At 47.0% G+C, this 26,736-nt stretch overlaps 1 protein-coding gene across 1 annotated transcript in view; it reads right to left on the bottom strand.

Annotated features, from left to right (window-relative positions):
• The window catches only part of SLC2A9 (solute carrier family 2 member 9), a 183,937-nt gene that overhangs the window by 108,854 nt on the left and 48,347 nt on the right, over positions 1–26,736 (bottom strand). Inside the window, exon 5 of the mRNA XM_030863845.2 lies at positions 18,632–18,777. Within this exon, the coding sequence (XP_030719705.2) occupies positions 18,632–18,777 (146 nt within the window). The remainder of the gene's footprint in view (positions 1–18,631; positions 18,778–26,736) is intronic.

Here is a 26,736-nt window from a genome sequence, read left to right on the forward strand (position 1 = left end):
TTGTCTGCCCATGGACCCCCCACTGTTTACAAGATACGTGGTTTCCTGCCACCATAGGATATGACAAAAACTAGTTAGAACCAACTAGGTCCAAGATGGCGGAAGATGCAACTTCCGGTGTACCTTAAGCCTCATTATACACTCATTGTAATACATTAGCTTGCTAAATGACACACCCATGACGCCATGACAGTTCTGAGGCCAACCATAAAAGGCCAAAAAGTGGGCGGTGGCCCAGTTCCTGGAAAGCCCCGCCCCTTCCCCTAAAATAGTTGGAATAATCCTCCCAGTCATTAGCCTATGAAATTACCCAGTCCATAAAAACTAACCATGCCATATTTTGAGGCTTCCCGCCTTCTGAGATGGCCCACATTCTGTCTGTGGAGTGTGCTTCTCTCTAAATAAATCCACTTCTTACAGATCACTTTGTCTCTCACTGAATTCCGTCTGCAATGAAACATCAAGAACCTGAGCTTAAGTCCTGAGGCCAGGTGCGTGATCTCAATTAAAAGACCGTGGGTTCAAGTCCCAATCTGAGGTACACGGTTTCACCACTAGACGGAAACTGCTGACCATCAGCAGGCAGACCCCAGAGTGACCATCAACTGATAGACCCCCAGGCTGGTTGGAGCCAGAAGACCGACATCTAGATTCCTGAACCATCATCCTGTTGCCTCACCATCAGCCAATCAGAGAATTGCATACAAGCTGATCGGGCACCCTGCGACCCCCTCCCTCACAATGTCTTTAAAAACCCTTCCCTGAAAGCCATCTGGGAGTTCGGGTCTTTTGAGCAGGAAGTGCCTGTTGTCCTTGCTTGGTGCCCTGCAATAAATGCTGTACTTTCCTTCACCACAACCCGGTGCAGTACACTGGCTTTGCTGCGTATCAGGCAAGTGGCCCTGAGGGGCTGGGAGCGGAGAGGGAATGCTGACGGGTGTGGGGTTACCTTTTGGGGTGTGAAATAAAATTCATATTTTATGGCAAGACAAGAAAAATTTTAAATAAAAAATTGTGCCTGCCCTTTGGCTCCTCTGCCCTCTACTGTGCACTGTGTATCTGCATTATGCATCCACCAAACCTCCCCCATCAGCAGCAATACCTGCTCAGCCATAAAGAGGAACAGTCTCCTTGCATCAACAAGACAGCTCCTTAAAGATAACATTCCTTCTCGACCTTGGAAGGGGCCACGATGACACTTGGATCTGGATTGTGTAAATGGTCAATAATACGTCATTTAATGTACACCCCTCTGTCTCAAAAAACTTATATAACTCTGCCTTCATTTCTAACAGGTGCAACAGTTCTTGGAGCTTTCTGAGGTGCTCTTCCTGGGTTATAATCCTCAAATTTGGCTCGAATAAAATTTTCCATTTCTTAGATCGACTGATTAATTTTTCATCAACAGGGGTAATGAAAATATTCTAGAATTAGAAAGAAGTGATGGTTGCACAACTTTGCAAATATACTAAAAACCACTTTTAAATGATGAATTTTATGGTATGTGAGTTATATCTTAATTTTTAAAAAGAATCATGGAATAAAAAAATGACATACATATAAGTAGAATTTTCACTACATCTTTTTTTTGTGTGTGTGTTTATTTTGTTTTCTCTTAGAGTTTGGCTACTGTCTCAGTAAGAGCAAAATCAGAAAGCTGGGGGAAAAAGACAAGGGGAGCAACCCAATTAAGCTCCTACTATGTGCCAGGCATGGTGTGAGCTCATCACATGATTGTGTCTTTTGACCTTCCAGCAGCTGGTGCTATTTGCACGGGAGAGATGTGGACACAATGTAATATCTGTGCCGAGGCCTCCAGCCAGCAACTGCACAGGTGGGAATCAAGCCCAAGCTTTTCCCACAGCATCAAATTAGAGAGGCCCCTCCCAGAGGTGGCAGCCTTGGAGCTGCCACGGGGTGGAAGGAGGAGGGGAGCTGGAAGGGTACTCTTGGAATAGGAACACCAAGTACGGATGTGCCGAGGCATGATCCACCCAGGATCATTGGGAACAACAACTGTAGAGGAAATGTAGGACCAGGGGGTGCTGGAGACGTGGGAGCTTGGGTGGAGGCTGGGTCATGGGTGGCTTTGCTGCTATTCCCTGGCACTTGGACCTGGCTCTGAGAACAACCAGGAGCCTTTGAACTGAGATGGACACCCCCTATTTCCCCGAATCTACAATTCAGTATTTCTGGAATCATGCAGTCTGTGAGTACATTGAATGGATTCCCAGTATTACTGAGAAGCCCAGTACAGCCTGTGATCCACAGCGTCTTAAATGCAATCTTTCCTAACGGTGATCACTTTGGGAGCTGTGATCTGGGCTCCATCTCTGGAGAAAAACTGATGCTACTGACCCCAGGGTGGGTGAGCCCCAGCTTGGGGTGCTGATGGTGTCTGGACCGGGGAGGAAGAACAGCGGGAATGTTTGGAGTGGAGCTCGGGCAACAGCTTACTCCCGAGGCCCCGAGCTTAGCCAACAGCGGAGTACGTGAACTTGGCTCTTTCCAGTGAGTGTTTAGAGGTTTCCCAGAAACGTTAGGCAGTCATAGGGAGAGATGTTGTATTTAGGAGTAATCATTGCCCATCTTCTACCACGAAAAGTACGAGTGGGTATGTGGGTCGTTGATCATTTTAAGTAGACTGTTTCAGCCATATTATGCCATGCGACCCACCCAAATAATAATACAAATAGCCACAATGCCTCGCTTCTATGGATGGCTGCACCAAGTGCTTTATCTAAGCATTTATAACAATGAATGAATACGTCTGATCTGCCAACGACGTAATAACTATCGTGAACACTTATGAGCAGTGACCTGCAGCCTGGGCACAGATCCTGAGCAGGCTGTCTGGATTTGAATGCTGCCTCTCTCCCACTCTCTGTGGCCTTGGGAAAGTGACCTAACTGCTCATGCCTCAGTTTTCTCATCTGTAAAATGAGGATAATGCTTATGTCTATACAATGGTCATTGTGGGGGGGTTTAAATGATTTAATAGATGTATAAAGTGTTCGGCCTAGGAATCCACACACTAGCATTCCACAGGAAAGAGCAGTTTTTACTACCAAACACCGTGAAAAGTTCATCACATAGACTATCTCTTTGCATCTTCACAGCTGTCCACCGAGATGGAGCCCATGAGGATGCCCAGTTTACAGAAATAGTCACCACAGCATAGAGAGGTTAAATGACTCATCAGGGCCCCAATTTGGTCACAGAGCCCCGACTGAACGCCAGGTCTCAGACCCCAGAACCTGAGTTCTGATCCATGAAGCCTGGTCACAGGTGCCTCAGTGACCAAGGAGGGACCATGAAGCCACCAGACCCAGGGGATCTGACCTCTTCCATCAGCCTCCAGTGGTCCTCAAAGATGCTCCTGGGTACCTGGTCCTAGCACCGAGCCGAGGTCTCAGCATTTCCCATTACAGTTTAGACTTCTTGCTGCCTGAGGGCAGAGAACATGCCTGGCACATAATAGTTGTTCAATAAATACCTACTGGAGAAACACAGGAGCGTGGGAAGGGGCTTCTTACATACCATCGCTGTTGCAAAGAGCCCTGCCATTTGCATTTCTTTCTTTCTTTCTTTTTTTTTTTTTTTTGCGGTACGCGGGCCTCTCACTGTTGTGGCCTCTCCCGTTGCAGAGCACAGGCTCCGGACGCGCAGGCTCAGCGGCCATGGCTCATGGGCCCAGCCGCTCCGCGGACCGGGGCACGAACCCCTGTCCCCTGCATCGGCAGGCGGACTCCCAACCACTGCGCCACCAGGGAAGCCCTGCATTTCTTTCTCAGGAGCTATTCAAACAAAAAGGCATGTTTTAAAAAATCATGTATTGAAATGGAGAAGGACCCTATGGTCCTTGACCCAGCACTATGTTCTCCACCTGCCTTTTGTCTGTGGAAAAACTTTAGCCAAAGAATAAGTTTAATCAGAGAAGTGAGAAAATGCAGAAACAAAGGAAACCTGTCCAACAGGACTAAATAATAATAGGTTAGTCATTAAGCATAGTCAGGGCCCTTTAGTTTCTATTCAAGGGCTATAAATAATACTCTGAGCCATATCCTGTGAGCTGTCTTATAGATACTAAAACCCTCACCAGGTGGAAGAAGTTAACTACATGATGACCAGACTGTAGCCATGACATAAATTGCCACAATTCCAAGAACTGGACTCAAAGAAATGGGAACAAACCAGCCCTGGAACTGAAGATTAACTGTAGTAAAACAGTCAAGATGATGCTGGTCAGACCATGTGACCAATTTCAAGACGACTGTCGGAGCTGACTGTGCTGCTTCTGCATGTGCCCCCTTCCTCCACCTATAAGAGCTCTTGCCCCCTGATTGTGGAGGGGGGCGGTGAGTCAGCTTTTGGACAGGAGTCCGCCCTCCCCCCGCCAACCCCCGGTTGCCGTCAGCTGAAATAAAGCAAACTTTCCTTTCCACCAACTTGCCTCTTTATTGGCTTTTGAGCGGCGAGCAGCCAGACCCCACTTTTGGTAACAGTATGACCCACCTAACATGGGACCGCTAAGTGCTACGGAGAGTGACTCTCAGATGAGTCCCTGTGGTGCCAGTTAGAGCCTGTGGTGTTCAGTAAAGCATGAGGTCAGAGCCCTCACACTTGCTTATTTTATTTACGAGGGAAGAAAAATGGAGTCTTGTCTGCCGAGATGATTTTCACTCTCTCTCAGGTAAGGTGAGTGGGTCTTGCGATAACTCAGGTATCTTCCTCTTTCATCTGCAAGGCTCCCTTTTTTAAAGTAGACTTCTAGGTCCTATTTCCCCCAAGCTATAGATGACCTCAGGCCTTTCCATACATAAAACCCTCCTGGACCATGATGAGATAGCAAAAACTTTTAAGTAGAGTCGGAATCATTGATTTTATCCCAAGTCAGGTTCTAATTTAAGGACATCACATCGTGCCATCGCCCCCCAGTCAAGTGGAGCCGGGAAGGTGATGCTGGTGGCCACTCCTGTCACTGCCAGGACAGGCTCCCAAGGCCGCCGAGCTCCATGCTACTGGAGGTGAGAAGGGGAGGAAGGAGATCTCCCTCACAAGGCTATTAGAGGGATGAAATGGGCTATTTTTCTTTATATGTCTTCATATTTAAGATCTCATTCATTAGACTCAAGGCTAACATTCATCCAGCTCTCCAAGTGTCAAGCTCCATGCTGGGTACTTTACAAATGTAACTGCAACAAAGTTTAAAAACATAGAGTTCATGGTGTCTTCGAATCACAACCTTGGTTTTTGTCTCCTACATTCATTCAAAATGTAATCACTGAGGGTGCCCTTCCCCACCCCACCTCAGGGATCTTAGATGGTTCCCAGAGTCACAGTTTCAAAATCAACCTGACTGAATGATGAATTTTCCACCCCCCTCCCCCTGCCAGTCCAAGCTTGCATCGAGCTGGAGTCTGCAGTGGAAAGAGGTGGGCGTGGGAGGTAGATGTTTGATGTTCATTTTTCTTCCTCCCCCTGCCCTCCCCCAGCTTCTACCCAGCGTCTGACCACCCCCCTCCCCACAACGATGGAAGAGGTAAAGAACTAGGTCAGCTCCCTGGGGCTGGCAGGACGTTTATAGCTGATATTCCTTCCTTGTGAGCATTTTCACAGGAATTCTGGAGAGTTCCATCCCTGGGATCAAGCCCCCTCCCACCGCAGTTTCCCTGACCTGGGAGTTTGCATCTCGTTCTCTCTCTCTTCTAAAGAGTCATCTCCTCTGCAGCCCCAAGGAATCCAAGGTCAAGGCTACTGTGTACTGTGAAAGTTGTGCCCAGTGCCCCCAGGGGGTGAGTTGAGGCTGAAATCCAGCCCACTCTGACCTCCAAACTGAGGGCCCTCGGGGCTGGTTATTAACCTTGCTTTTTACTTCCTGTGTTTTATGATGATTGGATATCTTGGAGCCTTACTGATCCTGGAGAGACTCCCCCTCCCAGGCTAGCTAATTCCTAGCAAACAACTTGCCTGGGAGCATGCCTTTAACATACAAACCAACCAATCCAGAGCCCACACCAACCACTTCCTCTGTTTAACTCTGACACACCAAGTCAATATGCCCCCTGCCCTAAATCGCCCCAGGGCCAGGTACCAGACAAGTAGAGACAGCCTCTGTAGCCCTGGGACCACCTGAAATTATTCAAACTATGTCATCCTGAGCTTTCCCAAGCTTGCCTCGCCCATTCCTTCCCACAGAAGCCACAATAAAGGCTCTGGGCCGCGCCCTGTCCTCTCTCCTTCTGCCTCCTGACACACCCTGGTGCTTCCTCGTGTGGCCCTGCATGGGGTGGTGTGCACCTTCACAAGGGGACTGTGAATAATCAACTCTTCTTTCAAAGGCAGTGTCTCTGTGTCTGCCACCTTACAATGCCCAATGAAAGCCAAATCCCAGGTGTATTTTAGAGCAGCTGGGTCACCCTCTCCCTCAGGCATGGTGCCACATGGGTTCCTGCTGCAGGGGAGCACTTCTTTCTGGAATCCACTGCCTGTTACCTTCCAGGACACCTCTCACCTGGTTCTTCTCCAGTTTCTTTGAGCACCTTCCCAGGGGTCTGAGCCCAGCCCTCTTTTCTGTTCATCTCCATCACTTCCCCCAGGGCAGTGGTTCTTAGACGTGGCTGCACGTTGGAATCACCTGGGGGATTTTGAAAACTACTGATGCCCATGGTCTCCCACACTTGGAGATCTGGGGTTAATGGGCCTGGGGGTGTGGCCTGGGCGCTGGGCTGTTCAAGCTGTCCAGGTGGCTCCAGTGGCAACCAGTTGAGAACCTAGGGCCTCACCTCCACCTGCGGCAGACAGTGGTGTGTGGCGCAGAACTGAGGGGCTCATCCCCCAGCTGCCAGGAGTGTTGTTGGCTACGCGAGAGCAGGGGGGTCCCCGCCCTCCCTCACACGCATGCCCTTGAAGGATGCTTCCTCCACAAGGCAACTCACGCCTCCTTAGCAGCAAGGTTCACCCAGCGGCTGGCTGATGTGGAGGCACAAAGGCCTCTCCTCCCCTGCCTGAAAGTGGTGCGTCTCTGACGGGTCCTCCCAGGTCCAAAGCTCCCTGCGGGCTGAGACCTCTGTGGCGACTGAGGGCAGCTCGCCCTCTCCCTCTGCTGAGTCCTGCTTCCTTTACTGCCTGACAGGGGTTGATCTGAGAACACTCCCCAATCAACTTCCTGCTCACAGATCTCCATCTCAGTGTCTCTTCCCTGGGGAACCCAACCTAAGACACATGTATGGGGCCATGACTCTCAACCTCTACATCCGGGCCACACCTCTCACTGGGGCCCCTAACTCACATTTCCGGTTGCCTAGGGGACAGCTCCACTGATAACCCTTGGGTTCCATAATCGCTGCATGGTGTCCCCCACCTCCCAGCCCACGCATGCCTGTCCCTGGACCACAGTTGGGGCTATCACCACCTGTCCAGAAATTCAAGTAAGAAACCCGACATCACCTCCATTCCTGCCTTTATCTCACAGGCCTCCCACCGCCATCCGATCTGCTGCCTATCTGCATATAATCCTATTGGCTCTGTTTCTGAAATCTCTGTCTTGTGCATCTCCTCCTTTTCTACCTTGCTAGCATTTGCCTTAGGGGAGTTTCTTACAACGTTTTGCCTGGATTCTGACAACGGCATCTTAACTGTCCCGAAATCCTACTGCATTCTTTGCTTTCCGCTCACAGCCTCAGAGTGATCCTTCTAAAATGTGAATCTGACGTTCTAAGCTACTTCTCTGTCTAAAACGTTCAGCAGTTCCCTACTGCCCTCACGATCAAGTTCAAATCTCTTCACCTGGAATACAAAGCCCTGTTTTATGACCACCCTTCCAGGATTCCAGCCTTGCCACTGGCTAGACAGAGGAGCCCTCTGCTCTGGTCCTGCCAACCCGAGGGCGCCCCTGAGCCTAACAAGCTGACTTCATGATGCTGTGCCTTTGCACCTGCTGCTTCCTCTCCCAGGAACGCCTGCCCTCATCCACAGAACATCTACGTATCCTCACAGTTTCGGCATTTCCTCCTCTGGATGACATCTCTTGCTGGTACAGAATCCCGTGAAAACACTTGTTACCTGTACAGCACGTATTTCTTTATGCGTATGTCTCTCCGACCAGACTGAGCTTCTCAGGGCCGCCCCCTGCCATGTTCTTTTATGTTTCTTCCCAATGCCTGGCACTTGGCAGGTGTTCAGTAAATGCTTCTTGACTGAATACGTGTTGAGTAAGATGAATGGCATAGGTAAGCAATGCTGCAGGTAAGATAGAGACCCCTGAAATAACACACACCCCTGCTTTTAAAGTACTAAATACACACACACACACACACACACACACACACACGCACACCACATATAAAACTTCCCTACATGGTATCCTATTAAAGGGCTAAAGTAGCATCAATAATAGCCCCCTATGAGGTATGATTATAATTTGCAGTCTGTAGAAGAGAAAAATGAGACCCACAAAGGTTAAGTAGCTGAGGCAAGCTCACGTGAGAAATTGGGGGACAGAGTTGAATAAGAGCGTGGCCCTTCTGAACTGTGCACGGGGCTCTTTTTGTGACATTATTCCTGATACCACGTGGTTCTCAGTGCGAGGCAATACCCATCACCTTCCCTCGCGGCAGCTGCTAGCTAAATAGTGAATTTATATGCAGATGATATTAGGCTGAACCAATCCTGCTCCTCTGTAGAAAGTTCTGTACAGAACTCATCAGAGATCACTCGAGCTCAGCTCCAGTGGCTCACGCGGTTACCAAAACGGATTCCACCAGGGTGAGGGGCAGGTCCGTGCATCAGCCATTCAGCGAGGGAGAAACAGTCACCTTCCGAAGGGATGCTCTGTAAAAGGGTTGAATGCACCTTGCTTGTTACTTGTCACAAGCTGGGTCTCACAGCACCGGTCAATGAAAGTCCATGGAACCCATGACCTCGATGTCCCCACAACCATCTTCCAGAGGGGGGACCCTGCTGGCTGCAGCTAACAGAGCCCTGGGGTGGGGACCATGTCCCCAGCTGTGTCTGCACCACACTACACCACCTTAGGATGGGTCAGTCTCTCACCATCTCCACTCCAGATCTTGCAGAAGTCAACACAACCTGACCCCACAGGGTACAATCCAGACGCTAAGATGCTCAGGTCATTGCAGCAAACGTGTTGTTCTAGAATTGCTGATTCAGGTACAGTAAGTCCCCTACATACGAACCTTCAAGTTGCGAACTTCCAAAGATGCGAACATGTGTTTGCATGTCCTATCACGTAAGTTAGTTCCCGTGTCTGGTGTACATTGTCACCTGTGTGCATCCTCTACAAGTGGTTGTGCTTCTGTGTACTTTACTGTCCAGTACTGTATAGAGTACAGTAGTACAGTATCTTTATTTCAAGCCCAGGATGTCTGGAAGCAAGCGTAAAATCAGCGGTGATATAGCTGGTACAGTGTAGCCAATTGTGTTAGTTGGGTCCCTAGGCTAACTTTGTTGGACTTATGAACAAATTGGACTTATGAACACGCTCTCGGAATGGAACTCGTTCGTAGGTAGGGGACTTACTGTACGTATTCATGGTCTGACTCTGACTTCAACAACAAAAGACACCTCAAGAACATCGCTGTATGATTACCCTCGCATTTTCCTGTCTTCGAAATAATACTGAAATTACCCTCCCAGGGCGTAACACTCACCTCTCAGAAAGTTGTCCCAAGTGCCACACGTGAGTGAAGTGACCTGCGCAGGGTCACCTTTCAAGAAACGCCAGCTCCCTACCCGCTTCCTACAACATGTTTCTGCTTTTCAAAGGGTTTGAGTGCCTTCTGCTTCGCTTGGTTCTCGAGCAATCATATGGGAAAGTAAGGTCAGTAGCTATTATTCCCATTTTACAGATAAGGAAACCGAGGCTGGAGAGGTGGAGAGAGGGGTTAAAAGTCCTGCAGCAAAATTTTCCATGAAATCAACTTTGTCCCTTCCTCATTTTAGAGAGAGAAATCCATGCAATGTTTAAAGGTTGTTGACCTGCAGAGTGCCTCCCCAAGCCAACCTACAGTGACAGGCTGACACTGAGCACGTGGAATTTGCTGAGTGCTTCATACAGAGTAACTCGATTTCACCCTCACAACACCCCTGCCTTCATTCCCAGTTGACAGATGAGAAAACAAAGGCACCAAGAAGTTAAGTAATGAATGCATTCATAGTCATGCGTCTTATAAATGGCAGAGTGGTCCACCCACCCCAGGCAGTGTGGTACCCAGCTCTGTGCTCTTAACCTGAGCAGTCCAATTTCTCTGACAATACGTTTATAGAGATCACTGTTCTCTTTCCCGAGGGAATTAGGTAACCAGCATTCTTTTCTAAATAATGCTGCCTGAACTTGAAGCTCATTATGAACCGCTTCGTCAGGCTCCTGTGTTCTAGCTGAATCATCCTGGTTTCTGGGTCTCATTGTTCAGATCCAGTCATACCAGGGCTTCGTCTGTCACCTCCTGCTACAAATCCTCATTGTGGCTCATCTGTGATCAGATCAGTTGTCCTCCAAATGGAGCTCAAGAAAGGAAGACAAAGAAATGTGGTTTGGGGCTTCCCTGGTGGCGCAGTAGTTGAGAGTCCGCCTGCCGATGCAGGGGACACAGGTTCGTGCCCCGGTCTGGGAAGATCCCACATGCCGCGGAGCGGCTGGGCCCGTGAGCCATGGCCGCTGAGTCTGTGCGTCCGGAGCCTGTGCTCCGCAACGGGAGAGGCCGCAGCAGTGAGAGGCCCGCGTACCACAAAAAAAAAAAAAAAAAAATGTGGTTTGTTCTGAGGCTCACAGAAGCACAAGGACGGCCTGTGATTTGGACTTTCCAATGGATGACCTGGATTCTGGGGATATGGAAGGTGTGACTGCCAGGGGTCAGGTACCAGCCTAGTTACCAATGAGCTCCAAGACTTTGGGTCACAAATTTGGGCCATAACCTTGGGCCTTTCACAGCCCCACTCAGCTTCAGAATTAGACCCAAGTTCAGTTCTGGTTCTTCTACTTACTAGCTCTGGGGCCTTAAGCAAATTACTTGTCCTCTCTGGAATCGCATGAGAAGAGTAATTAACACTTATTTTGCAGGGTTGCTGTGAGGTTGACAGCTGTGATATCCTAGCGTGGGCCTGGTACGTGGCTGGGAGCCAAGAGATGTTGCTTCTTTTTTCCCTTTGCTGTGGTCCTGAGCCAACACAAGTTGCCCATCCTAATTGAAGAGTGTGTCTGCGATTAGATCTGCTACGCTGAGCCTGTGACTTCGTGTCTGGGATGAGTGTACGAAACCCATCTTTCAGACATGAGCGGGAAGTCTAGGAGTTAAAGGCCAGCTTACCCACAATCCGGGGCTCCATCTAATTTCATCAGCCACTGTCCCTGCTCCTTGGGTGGTCTGTTCCCCTTGGAGTCTCTGTCAGCTATCTGGTGCCCCTTCCCTGGACACGGACACCCCTGGCGGCTCTTTGCTGAACCCACCAATGAACAAGCATGGCACCCCTCCCCCTCGGGTGCTGCTTCCGCATCTATAAGAAGCTAGGCTGCACCTATGTGCATGCTCCCATCCCCTCTGCCTCTGAGTACCCTCCATTCTCTGCACACCAAGGATATGGGGCTGGATTTTTAAAGCAATGCTAATATCTCAGTGCCTTAACTCATTCATGTTGTCATTCATTCAATCTGTGGCACTCTTATCGAGCCACTCTGCTTCCAAATGTGCCTAGCTCTCTCTCAATCTTCTTATTTTTATTTTTGTTTTTCTACTGGCCATTTGCTCTACCTGGAATGGTGTCTCCCTTCCCTACCACCTGGCTACCTAATTGTCCCCTTATCCTTAAGGTGGATACTACCCTCTCCAGAAAGGCTTCCCTGGGCGTCCCCTGCTGCCTTAGGGCTGCTCTGGTGATCTATCCACCCTTGGGCTTTCTGCACGGAACGCCACTGTCTGTGGTCCTTTCCATCTGCCCTTCAAGTAGCGAGTTCCTTGCAGGCAGGGACTTTGCCTGTCTCATCTCTGTGAGGTCTGGTGCATTGTGTCTCCTCAATAAATACTGGTTGATTTGAGTTAGTCAAAATTATATGGTTATATGAGGTAGAAATTACAGGTGCAAGTCTCCTGGAGTGGTCCAGCGGAGAAGTGAGGAGAGCCTGAATTTAGGGGCAGTGGTGGGGGAGGGAGAGGCGCTGCATCAGTTGGAGACTTGGTGGGAGATGTACAGGACCAGCAGGGGGTGGGAAGAAGCCAGGTTGGGTGAGGGTTACCGGAGAGGCATCTCTGGGAAAGCGCTAGGACTCTTCCCCCAGCAATCCGCCTCTGCTGCTGCTCCCATGCTTCACATGCATCTCAGCCCCAGAGGCCTCTCCCCCCGACCCTGCCTGCCTAGAACCTGTCTAAAATAGCCTCCCTCGCCACCCTCTCCCTCCTTCCTGCTTTGTTCTGCTTCACAGCATTCATTACTGACAGACTTCAAATATGTATCTGCCTCTGATCTATGTCCTCCACCAAAATGCAAGGTTCGTGAGGTCAGAGGTCCTTGTCTGTTTTGTTCACTGCTGTATAGAGCCTAGAACAGTGCCAGGCACACAGTAGGTGCTCAATAAATGTCTGTTGAATGAATGTATACATCACCAATAGACAAAGTCCAAATGGGGGCCTGGGCTCCTGCAGGCTGCAGACACTAGAGGGCACCCGACCACAGTCTGGATCTGGGCGAAGCGCCACGGAGTGCCCCAGACTTTGTGCTCGGGTCTTGGGCAGTAGCTCCCTGTCAAGTGAGAGTCCTGGGCTGCACTGCTTTGGTTACAGACGTACAGGGCGATATGAGCAAGGGTCTGGGCCAGACTCCCTGGCTAGTGGGTGGCCATGGGCAAGTTCTCCAACTTCCTGTGGGACTCGGTTTGCTCATCTGCAAAACGGGTATAATAATAGCAGTCAGGTCCTAGAGGATTGTTGTGTGTTGTGGGGATCACATCAGACAGTGAAGAGCTCAGCACGGTTCCTGAAACAGGACAGCTCCTTCGGAAATGGGGCTGGAGTTTTTACCCATGTATTCAATAACATCTTCTGCCAGTCTTCTGGGTAAAGGGTACGTGCTCCAAGGATGACAGGTGAATTGGACACACCTGTCCTCACAGAGATGAAGGGAAGGACTGAGCAGTGTGCTTGAGGGTCTCACATACGATAACACATTCGTAATGCCTCCCCAAGTTTAAATCATGTCCAAGATCACTGGCCAGATAGCTCTGGGCAAGGTTTCCCCTGAGTCTCCATTTTCCAACCTGTAAAATGGGTTGATGACAGAACCTATTTCCCAGGTTGAGATGAAATTTAAGTGAGATGATGTGGATTTGCACTGCTTGCAAATTCTAGGTCTCCTGCTCCACCCTTTCATCTCCTCCTTTGCTGTGTGAATGAAGGATCATCCCTGCCCCCCTGGTCTCCAAATGGGGGGACTGGGGCTCAGAGGCACTGAGTGACTTGCACTAGACAGTCGGGCAAATCAAAGATCAGGATGGGATTGAGCTGCCATCTTGGAGGCTCAGCCTCCTGGCATCACTTCAGATCTTACCTGTAAGGTTCCCCCCATGCCAGGGTGGTGAGGGGCCTGCATGAGGTGGCTCAGGACCTATTTCCAAGAGAGAGTGGCCGCTACAGGGTGCACTGGATGGGGCTGGGCTGGGGGGCCAGGGGCTGAGGGTACCGTCCTCCTCTGCAGCCATGCAGCCCAGAATCAGGCACTGAATATCCCTGAGACTTGCTCTCCTCATCTGAGAAATGGGTCTAATGATGACAGTGCCCCCAGGGAGAATGAGCCATTGCACAAAGAGCGCTGGAGGCTGCAGGTGATGTAATCTCTTTGGACACCTGTCCAGCAATATGTAGATCACAAGGCATTTTAGATCCATCTTGTCTTCCCAACAGCCTCATGAGATGGGGATGATGATAAAACGGCCAAACTTCTGGAGGTGATAAGGGTGTACCTTTGCTGTTCAGAAGCATTTGTGTGAAGAGAACGTGTTATACTGGACCACAGACAGTAAGACCTGGCTGTGGGCAGGGAGCATTTTGTCATAAGCACTTCTATTGAGCTGGGTTCTGCCCGAGAAAGGCCAAGGCCAAAACAGCAGGGATTCTAGCGCCCTGCATTCAAACCCCAGCTTTGCAGCTCGCTACCTGTGTGACTTTGAGCACATTTGTAAATCTCTCTCTGCCTCAGTGTCCTCATCTGTGAAATGGGGATGATAGCGACGGTACCTAATCCATAGGGTGGTTGCATGGATTCCATGAGTTAACGTGTGGAAGAGGCCCACAGCAAATGTGACCTTTTGGAGCTCAGGGCCCAGGTCTGAGGATGCAATGACCCTGCTCTCTGCCTGACATTTGCTGAACTGTTCTGCCTTCAAGGTTTCCCTCTGAGGCATACAAGTCTGGCTGCTGGGGCCATGTGAGTCACAGGGCAGCACACTTAGGACCAAGCAAACCTCCAGAGCCACCCATCTCTTCCTTCTTGGGGCTCAGGAAACTCTCTCTTTCCAACACCCACGCCAGGTCACCTACTCAGAGGGCAGCTGGGTTAACCGTTTTCCCCTGAAGCTGTCTCAAAGACAGGACGGCAAAGTTCAGGCAAGCTTCAGAGACTGTCTTTAAAATTCCAGATGGCATGACTTCAAGATCAATTAAATGTACCTTTGTATCCCTTCAACCTTCCTTGCCTGCAAACTGAGATACGGGCCGAGCTGAAGCATCCCCAGCCCAGGGGCACGCGCCACCCACGGCATTAGCCATCACACAGCAGCTAGAGCAGACAGGAGCCTTGGAGGGACTCCATATAGGCCCCTCCTTTTAGGAATGAGGAGCTCGAGGTCAGGAGAGGGGACAGCCCAGAGCCACAGCACAGCACTCGGTGGCCTTATGCCTGCCCACACACATCACAGCTGATGAGCACGGGGCTTCGCCTGTGCTCTCAGGAGCAAAACAACATTAGAAAATTCATGAATTGGGGTTTTCTTCATCATTCCAAGGTCAGGGAAAGTTTGTGCATTCCCTCCACACCTAGGGAGCATCTCAGTGTCACAGACCCCACTGCCAGATCTATGATGATACAAAGAACTGAGACCTCTGACCTCTGTGCTTGGGAAAGATCATCACGTGGATGAGCACTTGACTCCGTAGCAGAGCAAAGCAAGTCTCTTAAGAGAGGATTGTCATTTGAGGAAGATTGAGGTGGGAACAGCTAACTCTGATGGTTCACAGGAAAGAGGTGAGGCGGTGAGGGGTCCAGCATATGCCTTATATGGAGTGAAGCCAAATGGAGCTAATATTTAGGGAGTGAGTCGTAAGAACTGTAAGTGTATCGTTGCATCTAATTCTCACAAGAACTCAGTGAGCTGTGCACACTTATTGCCATTTTACTAACAAAGATGCACAGAGGTTAGCTGTGTCTAAAGCCACATAGCTAGTAGGTAGTAGAGCCAGGATCCTACCCCAGGCATTGGTCCCAGGGTCCTCGCTCTGAATCACTCTCCCTGGAGTTCTCAAAACTGAGTAGGCATCAGATTCCCCGGTGGGGGAGCCTCTTAAGACACAGATTGCTAAGTCGCACCCCCAGAGTTTCAGATTCAGCAGGAATCGGTGGGGGGCACAGATCACACTTTAAGGATATCTGCACGGCAGCCCTCTGACTACAGCTGGAAGTGGTCACTAAATCAACCTTAAAAATTGCAATTTTCAGACATGAGCTCTAACACTTGATAGATGCCAGAGCCCTTCCCACACAGAAAAGAATTCTTTTTCCTACTGTTGGAGAGGAAGACTCAATTATAGCCGACACAGGGAGCTAACAGGACTCACACTGCCCCATTAGAAAGGCTGAATTACCTAAAAGAGAAAATTCAGAGCTCAGAAGGTCGTCTGAAGGAGATTGGACATCACCCTGTGAGGACCTCTGAAGTGGCAGCAAGGATGCGGAGGGGACAGTCTCTAATTTTTTTGTTTTGTTTTGGGTTTTTTGCGGTACGCGGGCCTCTCACTGTTGTGGCCTCTCCCGTTGCGGAGCACAGGCTCCGGACGCGCAGGCTCAGCGGCCATGGCTCACGGGCCCAGCCGCTCCGCGGCATGTGGGATCTTCCCGGACCGGGGCATGAATCCAGGTCCCCCACATCGGCAGGCGGACTCCCAACCACTGCGCCACCAGGGAAGCCCCTCTAATTTTTTTGTTTTTTTCCTATTTTCCATCAAAGGAGAGTCATCGTGTGGCTGCTCCCGACCCACCAGCATGTTTTCTCCGGCTGTAGAAAACATCTGAGGCGTGCCCCAAATGAGAGCCTTCATTTCAAAGGGAAAAGATGTGATTTCTAAGTCACTGGAGAAATAAAGAAGATTCTCACCAGGTGAAAGTGGTGTTGGGCTGTCTGGATCCACTTTAACGTGGATGAATACGTGTCTTATATTTTTATAAAAATCAAATGGATTTTTCTTCCTGGGCTTGAACGAAGGACAGAGTTCAAGATGAAAAGCTCACGGAAAAGAAGTGTTCTCACGAGCTCAGGGGCTGGGGCCACATGAGAAACATATGAGACCGAAGAGGACTGGCCTGCCTGACTTCCTGTGCCAGGACTCTAAACTTTGGGGATGCCTCCCTGTGCTCTCCATCTGCAAGTCCCGCTCTGCACGTCCTACACCACAGAGGTCATGGCTTCAAAGCCAGGAAGCTCAGGCTCCAACCAGGCTCCACTGCCTTCTTGCTGTAGCCATTTGGGGTAATTATTAAACCTCTCTGAGCCTGAACCTTTAATCTCTAACATAGAAAGTAATAATATTTATTTCCAAGGGCTGCTACATGAATTAAATGAGATATTGGCTGACATCTATTTACCACCAGCTCCAGGTACTGTTCCGAATGCTTGACATCTGTTTCCTTCTTCAAGCCTTACAAGAAACCTCCATGAGAGAGATGCCGTTGTAATCTCATTGATAAGTAAGGAAACGGCTAAGAGAGGTTCAGAAACTTTACTCAATGTCCCACAGCGCGTGGTGGTGGGGCTGGAAGGCAGACCCAGGCAGTCTGGCACCAGAACCCGCATGCCCGTGACTCGATGCTGCAGCTGCAACTGGGCTGCTGTGTGCCCTGCCCTTTGGAGTTCATTTGTCTATGATAGAATCACATTTTCTCACCTCTTTTTAATCTCGTGTGAAATTTTTCCTTAGCATTTTGTAGATTAACAATAATTGTTGTGATGACATCATAGTCATTTTGTATTACCAATTCTCTGTGTTACAATGTGCCAAGAAAAAGCTACCGTCCTTGAGCAAACATGGGATACTTCTAAAAGGGGACTGCAAACTGGCCAGAGTAACCTTAACGTGTTCCCCAAGGGAGGAATTTATGGATTACTTTCTCTTTACACAACAAAATAAACTGGCAGTGAGTGACAAGAACAAAGTCACATCTGTTTGGGAATTGAAAACATTATTCTAATTAATTGTTCCCAATATGGAATCAAAATGACAAATTATTTAGAAAAATAACATTGAGAAAGTGGCACACTAAAATTTTGGGAATGTTGGCAAATCTATGTTCAAGGAAAAAAATGTATGAATAATAATGAAAAGGCAGAAATTAAAATTGGAAAGCAATAAAATGGATAACAGAGTTTAGTCTTTCAAATAGCAAAATTAGAGGCAACCCTTTGGACATGTTATTTAAAAAGGGAGAGAGCAGGGGGTTCCCTGGTGACCTAGTGGTTAGGATTCAGCGCTTTCACTTCCATGGCCTGGGTTCAATCCCTGGTCGGGGAAATGAGATCCCACAAGCCCTGCAGTGTGGTCAAAAAAACAAAAAAACAGAAAAAAAAAAGAAAGAGAGCGAGAGAGAGAAAGCAAAATCAAATTAAGTCAAGAGAGAAGATATAAAGAACAGACATGAGGATGTTAAAACTTATATAGTTATATGTATATTTGTGTGTATATCTGAATGTTTCAATGAAATGAGTGATTTTATTGAAAAGGCAGCAATTTTTAAAACTGATTTTACGTGGGTGAGGTGTTCCTCCTTGCCAAGGCCACACAGCAAGTACATGCCTGTACTGGGATTTAAAGTCAGGCCTTCCTGTTTCCAAAACAGAAAGCCAACAACAGAAGACTGTGCGATTACATATTAATGTGGGAAAGAAAGGCTCAAGAGTGAGGTAGAGCGAAGCCAAACATCTTGGAAAGATGCCCAAAATATATTAAATGAAGACGGCAAGTAACAGAACAATGTATATGGCATGATTCCATTAAAAAACAAAATAAAACTACGTACATATAAGTTTAGATAAGCAAAGAAAAAAGCCTAAATGAAAATTATTGAGCTGTTAACAATAGCTATTGGCTGGGTGGATTCGAACATTCTGTAAGGTTTGAATTTTTTGTATATTTTTTATTTTCTAAAAAAAAAATCAAACCCAATCAAAGAAACTCAACAACAACTCTTGTCCAATAATAAGCAAAAGGCTTGAATGCCCAAGAATTCTAGGACATAGGGACAAGCTTTTGGAGGAAGGGCTCACCTCTGACTACCCTTCGTCTGGCAAGGGACATGGGGAGCAGAGATGGTGACATGAAGTGAGAACGGACGTGGTTGGCTGGGGAGCCACACTTACCTTTCCCAGCAGCTCAGGAAGGCCCAGCAGCTGCCCCGTGAACACGCCAATGCAGATGAAGATGGCGGTCACCTGCCCCAGAGAGCCGCGGATCTCCTTGGGTGAGATCTCGCTCAGGTACATGGGGAGCACACTGAGGGCGATGCCTGTGAAGGAAGCATGGCAGCAGTGAGAGAGCTGTCTTCTTCAAGGAAGACTCTGGTCATAGCACTTCCCTCTGTTCTGTGCTTGACAAAAATAGTGCTGTAGCCACACCACCATTCCCAGCACTCTGCACCAATTGTCAACATTTTAACATGCACTTTATTATTTACTCCATAGAGTATGGCTGGGAGGTGGATTTCATAGGAGGGGAAATGGTGGTAGCTGATGGCAGTGATGCTGGTGGTGATGGTGACGGTGGTGATAATAATAACCAAGGCACATAGTGCCTACCAAGTAGCAGGGATCTTCCTTCTCTCTTTACATATATTAACTTATCTATTTTAAATAACAACCCTCTGAAGTAAATGTACTATCATTATCCCCATTCTAAATATGAGAAAACTGAGGCACGGAGAGGTTGAGTAACTTTCCCAAATCACCAAGGGACATCCAAAAATGCTCCAAGAGATTATTTGCCCAGTAGACCAGGTCTCTGATTCTAGAACTTGAACTTTCTCGCCAGCTAACGGCACCTCCTTAGGTAAATCATGGAACTCAGTTATGACAGATACTGTTAAACCCATTGTACAGCATTTTATAGACGACGTCACTCACATAGGGTCTCATAACCTTTGAGATAAATTTATGTGTTCAAAGGCTTATGACTGATATTTCTATTTAAAAAGTAATAGTTATAAATATGTCTCATAAAACATAATACTCTGCACTCATAGAGGTTCTGTTAGTAAAAATATCATGAGGCCTTGTCAGGTTCAAGAAACTTTGTTTTCTACTCATTTCGGGGCAGGTTTATTCTTAAGACCCTTTATAGACCCATGAAGGTCTACAAATGCACTTATCCCAGGCAGATTCACGGCTTGCTTATTACACTCTGAGTCACCCTGCTTCCTGGGTCAAATCCCTGCAACTTACAAAAGTTGAGGACTTGGGCTGAGAGACTTAGCCTCTCTCAGCCTCAGTTTCTCTATCTACAAGTTGGGGATGAGAACTGAGACTGACTTCATAGGATTGCTGTGAGAGTTAGTTGAGATTTGCTCAGCGTTTCACTCAGCGTTCAAGTCAGCATTACTAGCACTAACTACTATTGTCTTCTAATTTTTCACCAGATTGTTTGGGCAATCAAAAATTTCTTTCTGCCCTGGCTTCCTGATGCCTAGAGGTTAGAGTACAGTTCCCGACACACTTTAGGCACCAATCGATGTGTTTCATCTTAAGCTGGATTCACCCCAGTTTCTAGCATTCAGGGAAGCCCTTCCTAAAAAGAAATAGTGAAGGGAATGTGCTGCCCAATTTATAAGCTGAGCATCTCATTCATTGCATCTCAGCCCAGGATAACTTTTTCTGGTTCAGCACACAAGGGAAACACGCTTAAGGTGCAAAGAGACAGGAATTATCTCCAAAGCTGCAACACAAACCAGATGCTATCTGAATTTTTATCCCAAACACACATATTGAGAGCATCTGGCCTCATGGAAAAATCAAGTGGCCACGGATCAATGTGGCACCTTGTTGCTTAGGGGGCAGTGGAATAGAGAGGAAGGCACAGGATTCAAGTCCCACAGCCCTGCTTTCCTCACTAGGTGACCTTGATCAAGTTAGTTAGCTTCTCCTAGCCTCCGCCTACCCATCTATGAAAGAAGGGTCATAATTGCTGTCTATTCCTGTTGCGGAGGGAATAAAATTACTACATATAAAGCACCTGGCTCACTTTTGGTCACTTGATGGACACTTGGAAAACTGTTAGGTCCTCACCCTGACACTCCCCCTACCCTCTGGGGATAATTATCATCATCATCTCACGAAAAGCTATTAAGGAAATGATACGGCTGGTAGGAAAGAGGAGGCATGGTCGTGGTAATGGACGTGGCACACGGTTGGCACAGGAAGAACGCCTCCTTCACAGGGCGCCTGCGCAGACTGAATCCCTGGAGAACGCTTAGCAGAGTGAAAGGCACACAGGACACTTAATTAATGTCAATTAATGGAGACTCTCCTTCCTTGCCCATTGTGAAATTTCGGGCAAAAATGAGATGCTGCTGGCTAAACCAGTGGTGAGCCATGAGGAGGTAGCCGGCTGCAGGAGGACGAACTCATCCCAGTTTGCCAGGGACCATCCTGGCTTTAGCACTGAAAATTCTGTGTCCCGGGAAGCCCCTGAGTTCCGGGCAAATGAGGTTGGTTGATTACCCTGGGCTCGTGTTGCTGGACCAAGCATCCCACACACCTGAGTGGCCCCTCTTGACCTGTGACTCTGTATCCTGCCATTCTTCCCCCCCAGGTGCCCCAGCCTTACGATTTACCAGACACTCCAGGCTCATTCTGATCGTGGGATATCAGCCTTTGTCATTCTGTTTATCCCGAGTCCTCTGTCCTCACAGCTCCACAGGCTGACGCCCCACTGTCCTTCCCGTCTCAGCTCAGCCTCACTACCTCCTGCTAACGGGAACTAATGCGACCCAACGGGTCCTTTGCAGATGGAATCAGGTTAAGGTGAGGTCACACTGGATTAGGGTGGGCTCTAAACCCAATGACTGGTGTCCTTATAAGATGATAAGACACAGGGAGACACAGAGGGAAGAGGGGCGCGTGAAGATGGAGACAGAGACTGGAGTGATGCTGCCACAAGCCAGGGAATGCCAAGGCTTCCCGGCAGCACCAGAAGCCAGGAGAGGCATGAAACAGATTCTCCTTCAGAGCCTCCAGAAGGGACCAACCCTGCAGATACCTTGATTTTGGACTTCTGGCCTCTAGAACTCTGAGAGCATAATTTCTGTTGTTTTCAGCCCCCCCAGGTGTGGTTTTTGGTGACAGCAGCCATAGGAAACTGCCCTACCTCCTCATGGAGGCCTTCACCCATCAAAATCAACCCCTCCCCGTCACTCCTTATCTCTCCATCCTGTCTTATGTTCCTCATGGCACTCAGTGCTTTTTGAAAGTATCTCGTTCGGTATTTACAGGGGACCCTTGAACAGCATGGCTTTGAACCATGCAGGTCCACTTATACTCACATTTTTTTTCACTAAATACGTACGACAGTGCCACACAATCCGATGTTGAATTCGCAGATGCAGAACCACATGTATGGAGGGTCGACTGTAAAGTTGCACGTGAATTTTCGACTGCACTGAGGGTCGGCACCGCTAACCACCGCGTTGTTCAAGGGTCACCTGTACTTGTATATTGTCTGTTTCCCCACTTCCAGCCACAGAAAATTTCCTTCGGAGAACAGCACCAGACCCTGCACACGTGCTTGATCCAAGTCTATTGGGTCCCCAAGGCACTTTCACTCTACCGTTATTTATTTAACCAAGGCTGCAGTAAAGGTGAGGTTGCTGGGGTCGCCAGTGGTTGGGAGTTGCAGACCGGCAGGCTGGTGCGGTTATAATTGTGGTCTATGGGAACAGGCCTCAAAGGCCAGTCCTACAGGGGCTGCAGACTCCAAGTGCACAGAGGGCAGAGTGCCTCTCATCTAAAACATCAACAACAGTTCCAATCTACCGAGCAGTTCACAACTTCCAGAACCACTTTACAGTCTTCCGCTTCCTCAGGGTACGTGGCCTGATGCAATGAAAGGAGCAACTGGGGATAGGCTCCCTCACACAGAGCTAGCCTAACTTCCAGATTCCTCCTAGAGTCCAGTTCCAGAAGTAGCATTTTAGCCCATACAAAGCAGAAGGGATTGAGGGAAAATATTGTCTAAGGGCACTCAAAGATGTTGCAGGAGATACTCTAGGGACAACTGGATAATTGCATTTTTCTATGGGGTTGCAGAAAAATTTGAGTCCAGTCCAAAACTAAGCGTTTCACTGAATATAAACTTAAATTTGAAGATTAAAGTATGACACACATTTTTAAATTGCACAAATAATATGTGTGCAGTTTGATGAATCATCACAAAATGTATACACCTGTGTAACCTCCACCCGGGTCAAGAATCAACTTACGGGCTTCCCTGGTAGCCCAGTGGTTGAGAGTCCTCCTGCTGATGCAGGGGACACGGGTTCGTGCCCCGGTCCAGGAAGATTCCACATGCTGCAGAGCGGCTGGGCGCATGAGCCATGGCCGCTGAGCCTGCACGTCCGGAGGCTGTGCTCCGCAACGGGAGAGGCCACAACAGTGAGAGGCCCGCGTACCGCAAAAAAAAAAAAAAAGAATCAACTTACAAGACCAACACCCCAGAAAGCCCCCATGCCGTGCTCCCTCAGAATCACTATCCTTCCCCTCCTTCCCAAAGATCACCACCAGCCTAACTGCAATCACCAAAGATTAGCATATGGAATCAGAGAATATGTACTTCTTTTATTTCTTGCCTCTTTTGCTGATATTATGTTTGTGAAATGCATCAGTGTTGTAGCATGTAGCTCTAATCTGTCTGTTTTCATTGCTGTGTAGTATTCCAACGTGTAAGTATTCCACAATTTATCCACCCTACTATTGATGGACAGTTTGGGGTTAACACTAATAGTGACCCTATTTACAACAGCCAAGACATGGAAGCAACCTAAATGTCCATCGACAGATGAATGGATAAAGAAGATGTGGTACATATATACAGTGGAATATTACTCAGCCATAAAAAAGAACAAAATAATGCCATTTGCAGCAACATGGATGCAACTAGAGATTATCATACTAAGTGAAGTCAGAAAGAGAAAGACAAATACCAAATGATATCACTTACTTATGGAATCTAAGATATGACACAAATGAACTTGTTTATCAAACAGAAATTGACTCATAGACAATCTCTTTAGAACAAACTTGTGGTTGCCAAAGCAGGGTTGGGGAGGGATGGATTGGTAGTTTGGGATTAGCAGATACAAACTATTAGATATATGCATAACTGAGTTGCTTTGCTGTACACTGGAAACTAATATAACACTGGAAATCAACTACGCTTCAATAAAATAAAGTTTAAAAATACTAATAGTGCCCCATAAATATTCTTGTACAAGTCTTTTGGTGCACATGTATGGATAACCGAAAATGTATACATATATGACTGCAAAAATCATTGTTTTGTAATGATATTGGCCTGTAATTTTCCTTTCTTGTAAAGCTCCTACTAGGATATACAATCAAGGATACATTCATTTTATAAAATGAGTTGGGGAGTGTCCCCTCTGGAAATGATTGTATGGTGTTAGTGTTATTCTTTCTTAAAGAAGCCATATGGGCCTTGCATTTCCTTTGTTAAAAGGTTTTAAATTACATGTTCAACTTATTTAATAGAATAGGACTATACAGAAATTCTATTTTTTCTTAAGTCAGTATTGGTAAGTTTTTTCTTTCTTGGCATTTGTACATTTATCTAAAGTTTTCAAATATATTTTATAAACATGTTCATGATATATTCTTATGTTTTTAATGCTTCAGGATCTATCCATTCTGATCTTACGGAAAAACACAAACGAACTTTTTGGCCAACCCAATAGCATTAGTTATCAATTCCTTTTCTCTCTTTTTATAAACAGTCTTGCAAGGGGTTTATCAATTTTATTAATCTTTTCTAGAACTCACTTGTCTTTGCTGATGTTCTCTAACGAAAATTCTTTTTCTAACTTCTTTGAGATGGAATATTAGATCATTGATTTTCAGCCTTTCATGTTTTAGACTCTATGCATTTGAGGTTATAAATTTTACTCTAAACACGGCTTTAGCTGTATCTGACAAAATTTGATATGCCTTATGTGGTATTTTCATAATCATTTAATTCAAACTACTTTAAAATTTCCATTGTGATTTCTTTTTTGTCCCCTGGTTACTGAGAAGTACACCTCACTTACATCTTAATTTCCAAACATATGAGGATTTTCTACTTATATTTCCGTAAGTAGTTTCTTTCGTGCAAGTGTGCTAGGGATAAATTTTATTAGCTTTTGTTTGACTGAAAAGGTGTTTTCATTTCACCTTTATTTTTGAAAGATATTTTCACTGGTTGGAGAATTCTAGGTTGGCAGTTATTTTCTTTCGGCTCTTTGAAAATATCATTTTGCTGGTTTTTTGTCTTCCATTGTTTTTGTTGAAAAGCCAGCTTTCCATTTTATTCTTACTTATTTGAAGGTAACATATCTTTTTATCCTGATTGTTTTTCAGAATAACTTTCTGTTTGCCCTTGGTTGTCAGAAGTTTTACTAAGCTGTGCAGAGTTGTGGTTTTCTTTGTTTTTACCCTACTAGGGATCCATAGTGCTTCTTGGACTTGTGGCTTTTCATCAGGAAAAAAAAAAATGTTGGCCATTATCTTCCAAAAATTGTTTTTTCTCCATCCTCTGTCTACTCTCTTTCTGATTTTCCAATTAATGTATGTTAGACATCTTTACAATTTCCCAGACATTTCTTACCCTCTTTTCTGTGTTTTCATGCTTCAACCTGGATGCTTTCTTCTGATCTTTGATGTTTTAGTTCCCTGATTCTTGCTTTGGGTGCATGCTATCTGCTGGTAAAACCATTCATTAAGTTCTTGCATTTTTTGCATTTTTCAGTTTTTGTATTTTTTAGTCCCAGAATTTCGATTTGGTAAGTCAAAACATAGCTACCATTTCTATGCCAAAATTCTTGACGTTATCTCTTGATTATCTGAACATATTAAGCATAATTATTTTAATGGCTGTGTCTAATACTGCTATTTTCAGAATCACTATCAGTTTATTTTTGATGTTATTTCTCTTGGTTTTCTCCTTGTATGTCTGGCTACTTTGGATTGAATATCAGAGTGTATATGAAAACTGCAAAAATAATTTGAGGTTCTGGACGTATGCATCTGGCAGGGTGAGAGGCTAGAGGCATGAGCAATCCCAGCTTACCACAAATCCGTTGGTGACTGAAGTGATTTGAAGATCTGGTCTATTTATGATTCACTCTTGCTCCTATGGTGTAGCCCTGTGGTGACTAGCGACCTTCCTACCTGTCAGGAGTTCAACTCCAATTCCTCCTCCTCAGCCCCATGAATCTGTTGAAAGGTCTACTAAGCATCTCAGATTCTCAGCCATCATTCTGGAATTGGGAGATACCTCTAGAGGAAAAGTTGTCCCAAATGCAGGGCTTACCTCTCTGGGTTTCACTCCTTTCCCAGATTGTGGTCCTATAAGTCCCCCCATGCCTCGGTAGCTGTCTGATACCTTTAAACAGATGCTTTTTCTAACCATTTTATTCTAAAAGCAGAACTCTCTCTTCCTCCCTCCCTCCCTCCCTCCCTCCCTCCTTCTCTCTCTCTCTCTCTCTCTCTCTCTATATATATATATATGATATATATATATATATATATATATATATATATATATATGGCAAAGAAATGGTTTGTTCTCCATTCAACAAATATTTACTGAGTGAGTGTATACTGAGAGGTTGTCATTGTTAGAAGCCAAGGCAATGGCAATGAATGAAACAGGTAGAAAAGCCTTGCTGTCGTGTAGTTGCATCTTGGGGAGGGAGGTACTGGAGGGAGGCTGAGCATAAGCATGAAGAGTGTGCTGCCTGCTAGATGGTGATAAGAGCTCTAGGGAAACATCAAGCGGGGAGGGAGGACAGGGATGCCCGGGGTGGGGAGAGTTGCAGTTTCACATAGGGTGGTCCCTGAGGCCACATGGTGGTGGTTCAGAGAGGGAACGGGGCAGCGGGGGGGGGGGGGAGACCATTTAGGGCCTGGCTTACAGGCCAGGATGTGTTTTATTTCCTTCTCAAATCTATTTATTTAACTTAAAAAAAATGAGTCCATTTAAATATAAATAATGTAATCATTGCACAGGAAAAACAGAAAGAGAAAAGTCCTGACCCACATTATCCCTCCGGTTCCTCTAAGTCGAGCAATTTAGGAAAAGTGTGGAGTCAGGCACACCTGGCTCCCACCTTGGCCCAGACACATCTGAACTGTGAGACCTTGGCAAGGTACGCCCTGAGGCTCCATCTCCTCACATGCAAATGCAGGTAGAGCTCTGAGTC

This window comes from Globicephala melas, chromosome 5 (assembly GCF_963455315.2).
Source record: "Globicephala melas chromosome 5, mGloMel1.2, whole genome shotgun sequence".
NCBI lineage: Eukaryota > Metazoa > Chordata > Mammalia > Artiodactyla > Delphinidae > Globicephala > Globicephala melas.